The 3,888-nt window shown below is 36.9% G+C and overlaps 1 protein-coding gene across 1 annotated transcript; it reads right to left on the reverse strand.

Annotated features, from left to right (window-relative positions):
- Positions 1-553: 553 nt before the first annotated feature.
- On the reverse strand, positions 554-1,931 carry LOC137306933 (protein S100-B-like). Its single transcript, XM_067976313.1, has 2 exons — positions 1,756-1,931; positions 554-769 (listed from the first exon to the last, which is right to left on the reverse strand). Exons 1-2 carry the CDS (start codon positions 1,885-1,887, stop codon positions 626-628), a joined length of 276 nt encoding a protein of 91 aa, XP_067832414.1. The 5' UTR covers positions 1,888-1,931; the 3' UTR covers positions 554-625.
- Between the last annotated feature and the right edge of the window lie 1,957 nt (positions 1,932-3,888).

Here is a 3,888-nt window from a genome sequence, read left to right on the forward strand (position 1 = left end):
TAAAGCCTGTCCTGCACTGGAGGCAAGAAGATTGGGTACCTAGTGCTGAGCAATGGGTTGTCCACGGGTAGTTAGAGAATGAAGCACTCTGTTATTATTTGACTGATACTCCGAAGAACGTTAGAAGGTAGTCTATCAGGACACTGCCTGGGGAGCTCTGAAGTACCACAGTAAAGGTCCTGCCTTTTATTTCATTGCTGTCTTTATTCATTATTCAATCAATAAAACTTTCCATTTGGGTAACATCCTTTTAGTGAGTTCATTTTTTTAAATCAATAATTCTGGCACAATTAGTTATTTTAAAACAGGCAACAACAGCATTCAGAGGCAACTGTAATGTGTACATTTCTTGAAGTGTTGTATTTACAACTGAAGCCCAATTTAAAATACTCTTAATTTTAAAGCATACATGTATATACTATTGGGTTTGTCAGAGTGAGGAATGCTAGTTCTAATGAATGGAATACTCTTGGCTCCCCCGTGGCGTCTTCAGAGTGCTTTATGTTCTGATCTGATGTTTCTGTTTCTATCCGCTTGAATAGTTATTTTCCTTATCTAGATGAGGTTCTTCAACTCATTTCTGTACACGCATCTAATGTACACTTTATCCTCTTGGCTCCAAAGTTCACTCCTGCGGACCAAAGAAGTCGTGACATGCTGAGGTAATCATAGCAACGAATGTGACAAATTCTTGAAAATCAATTTCCATATCACCATTTTCATCCAAGTCCAGCATGAGTGTATCCAGAGTCTCCTGGTCTTTAATATTCTTTGTAGGAGTGATGGAAAGACAGAAAACTATTAGACATTCAAGGAACTGGAGCAATTTATTCAAACAAAAATAAATATTAACAAGCAACTCGAGTGGTAGAGCACAGTGCATGTTCTCAGATTCAAATCTAATCCTGAACTCATGTTAACTCTCAGTCAAATACAATAGGAGTGTTTCACTTGTTCTTGGTTGGGCTGCTAAATTGAGAGACTTTATCGTAGATTTTGGTCTGGGCCTGTTTTCAAGTATTAATCCAGTTTAGGTCAAAACTCGAACCAAGAAAAATTTAAAATGTAGAACATTACTATAACTGCTTTGTTATAGTCAGAGAACTAACAAATTTATCAATCATAACTACATATTCAGCCTTCAACACCTCCACTAATACTTAGGGAGAGTGAAGTTCCTCTTTTAATGAAACTCGGTTTTTCTCAGTAATTGACAACCTGCTAACAAAATCGCATTCTCAGAAATCATACTTTTCAAAGCCATGCATTCCTGTGATTTCTTTAGTGGATTGTTAGTTACAGAAGGAAAAGCTACTCATCCATTTTTCGTTGAGATTTTATGGCTATCTACGCATAAACATAATGACCTGTTATGTACAAAGTGTACTACTAACCTCTAATGGTTAAAGAGTCTGTACTGTAACATTTTGTATGTTTGAATAGATGAATGGGTTTGTCTTGCATTTGGTTTTTTTTTTTGGTCACACCAAACTAAAGTCTCTATTTTACCTAGTGCCAATAAAAATGCTATTTGGGTCATTTTTCCAGTATGTCCAGCACTGGGTCTAATTAATGTACAAAATTCAATTACTGTGAAAATCTGTAATCCAATGAAAGAGTAGCTGTAAAAACTGGAAGGTGTATATTTGGAGCAGCTTATCAGATGTGCATTACATGAGCAATATTCCCACGAGAGTCTCACAAAATAACAGTAATGTTATTATATACTTGTTAACTGTTTATAAATTTTTCTACCTCAATGAATTGACTTAACTCGTCATTGACCAGAGCTTTTAGTTGTGCTTTCTTGAGTTTATCTCTCTTGCATCCTGTATACTTGTGGAAGACATTTATGATTGCCATCATCGCATTCTCCAGATCAGACATTCCGCCCAGTCAATTCACCTGTTAAGAAAAAGAGTATATTTGGAGATAATGATATATACTGTATATGTATAGTACATGCAGCTTTATGGTGACAGAGCTAGAAAAACAACCTTTTGCTTTTTGCATCCAGTGTCAGTATCAAGCACTCAAAGTTATGTATAGCATAGGTTCAGATCAAGATTAAAGTCACCTTTACTGTTCCCTAACAATGTGTTTTAACAAACCTTACTGTGACATGTCCATTTCCCACATCAACCATTCTAATGGTCCGTCTGAGAGAAATTTGGAATTAAAGGACAAATTATGGGCTATTTTACACTGTGAGCTCTGGCATACCAGAATCTGGGTTGAGACTATTTTTCATTAAGAACTTTATATCCAGCACAGAGAGCAGATTTTCATCCTATCATTTTGAGCTAGATTTAAACTGAGGTTCTAGAGGTGAAAGGACAGAGGCTATCCACTGCACTACTCAGTTCCCTGTATCTACCCGTTATAAATGAATATGTATCATCAGGGATACATATCCATTTATAAAAGCCAAATGTTGCATCTCCTCAAGAAAAAAATCTGTTTAAGTTGGTGGGTGCAGTCTATATTCAAGTTTCTTAAAAAAAAATTCATGAGCTGGCTCAAGTTTGGGGTGCAGCCTATGTGAAGGGGAGGCCTATATATGCATATTAATGCTATAGGTTTATTGGGGCTTTTGGTTGCAAGAAGTTCTCTAGATGACATGGCTGTCCTGTCACCCTCGCAAATTCTCTGAACATCAAGTTTCCTTATAACAATGTCAAAATTCATGCTTTCTATTTATTATAAATTATTTGCTATATATGAAGAAACTGAGAAATAAGTACAACTGGACTCCAATTAGGTTGCATTTACACTACCAATTTAGCATTGCCATGCAATGCCTTTTGCTTTGCACCAACACTGCATTGTAAATAAGGAGTCCTCCGAGGAGTCTCTCTACAGTTCCAGTATCATGTCAAGCCCTGACTCTGGATCTAGGCTGCATTTACGCTATAACTGTAGTTGTAATGCGAGCACATCCTCAATTACATAATTAAATAAAATGCAAAAAAAACTGTAACCAAACTGATTATATTTTTGGTTCAGTGTCTAAAGTGCACAGGAGAATGCATAAGACCTCCTGAATTGAATTAATATGTTTCAAAAGTTTCATTTGATGAAAATATCCAATCCCTGATGTTATATATCCGTCTGCTGTATTTATGAAAACACTGAGTGAAGCCTCCCATCAGTCATGTAATCTCACTCACCCTAGCTACACTAATGCAGTAACTTTCCCTCACACATGCATTTAATTCACATCCCCCTGTTTGTACATTTGGAAACACAGCCTCCGCCACATTTGTACCTGGTAACTGGACTGACATTACTCCATCTTTTGTTACAAAATAAAATAAAATATCAACATTAACTCAAACACAACCACTAAAACATTTGAGGAGACTGGTCTTTATATTGAAAACAGAGCCCGCGTTCTTTTAATGTGGGGTCAGGAGGAGCCCTCCTGCTTCTCCCGGCTCCACATTCAGGTAAGTATATTTTAAAAACTTACCTTGTTGGTTGCAGCCTGCAGCGGTCCCTTTAATCCAAAAAGGGCCTAACCTGTTTCAGGCATGGGCACTGCATGCCGATCGATCGATCTATCTATCTATCTATCTATTTAGGCATTTACCAGTATGGTGGGCGCCCCACTTCCAGCTCGTAATGAGTACACGCTTCCTGCCTGCCATATTGGAGGCCGTTTAGCACCTGAATTTCTAGGCCATTATTTCTGTGAAAATGTCAATATGATTAATTTATTTTAAACAAAGATTAGCTAAACAAGATGTTAATAGATTAACTATGAAATCCAATGTTTCCTAATCTGCAGTATTACAATTTGTAAGAAATATTTTTGCCAGAACGGCTGTATCCTCACCTTGTATTTTACTTCTACGTTTGTCTCTGTTTGATGCTCGAATGCAATGA

This window comes from Heptranchias perlo, chromosome X, assembly GCF_035084215.1.
Source record: "Heptranchias perlo isolate sHepPer1 chromosome X, sHepPer1.hap1, whole genome shotgun sequence".
Taxonomy (NCBI): Eukaryota; Metazoa; Chordata; class Chondrichthyes; order Hexanchiformes; family Hexanchidae; genus Heptranchias; species Heptranchias perlo.

Excerpts from the sequence above, each read along its gene's own strand:
- LOC137306933 (XM_067976313.1), bottom strand. The coding sequence starts at position 1,887 with ATGTCTGATCTGGAGAATGCGATGATGGCAATCATAAATGTCTTCCAC. Across the intron at positions 770-1,755 it reads AGTTAAGTCAATTCATTGAG|AATATTAAAGACCAGGAGAC; the intron begins GTAGAAAAATTT and ends ACTCCTACAAAG.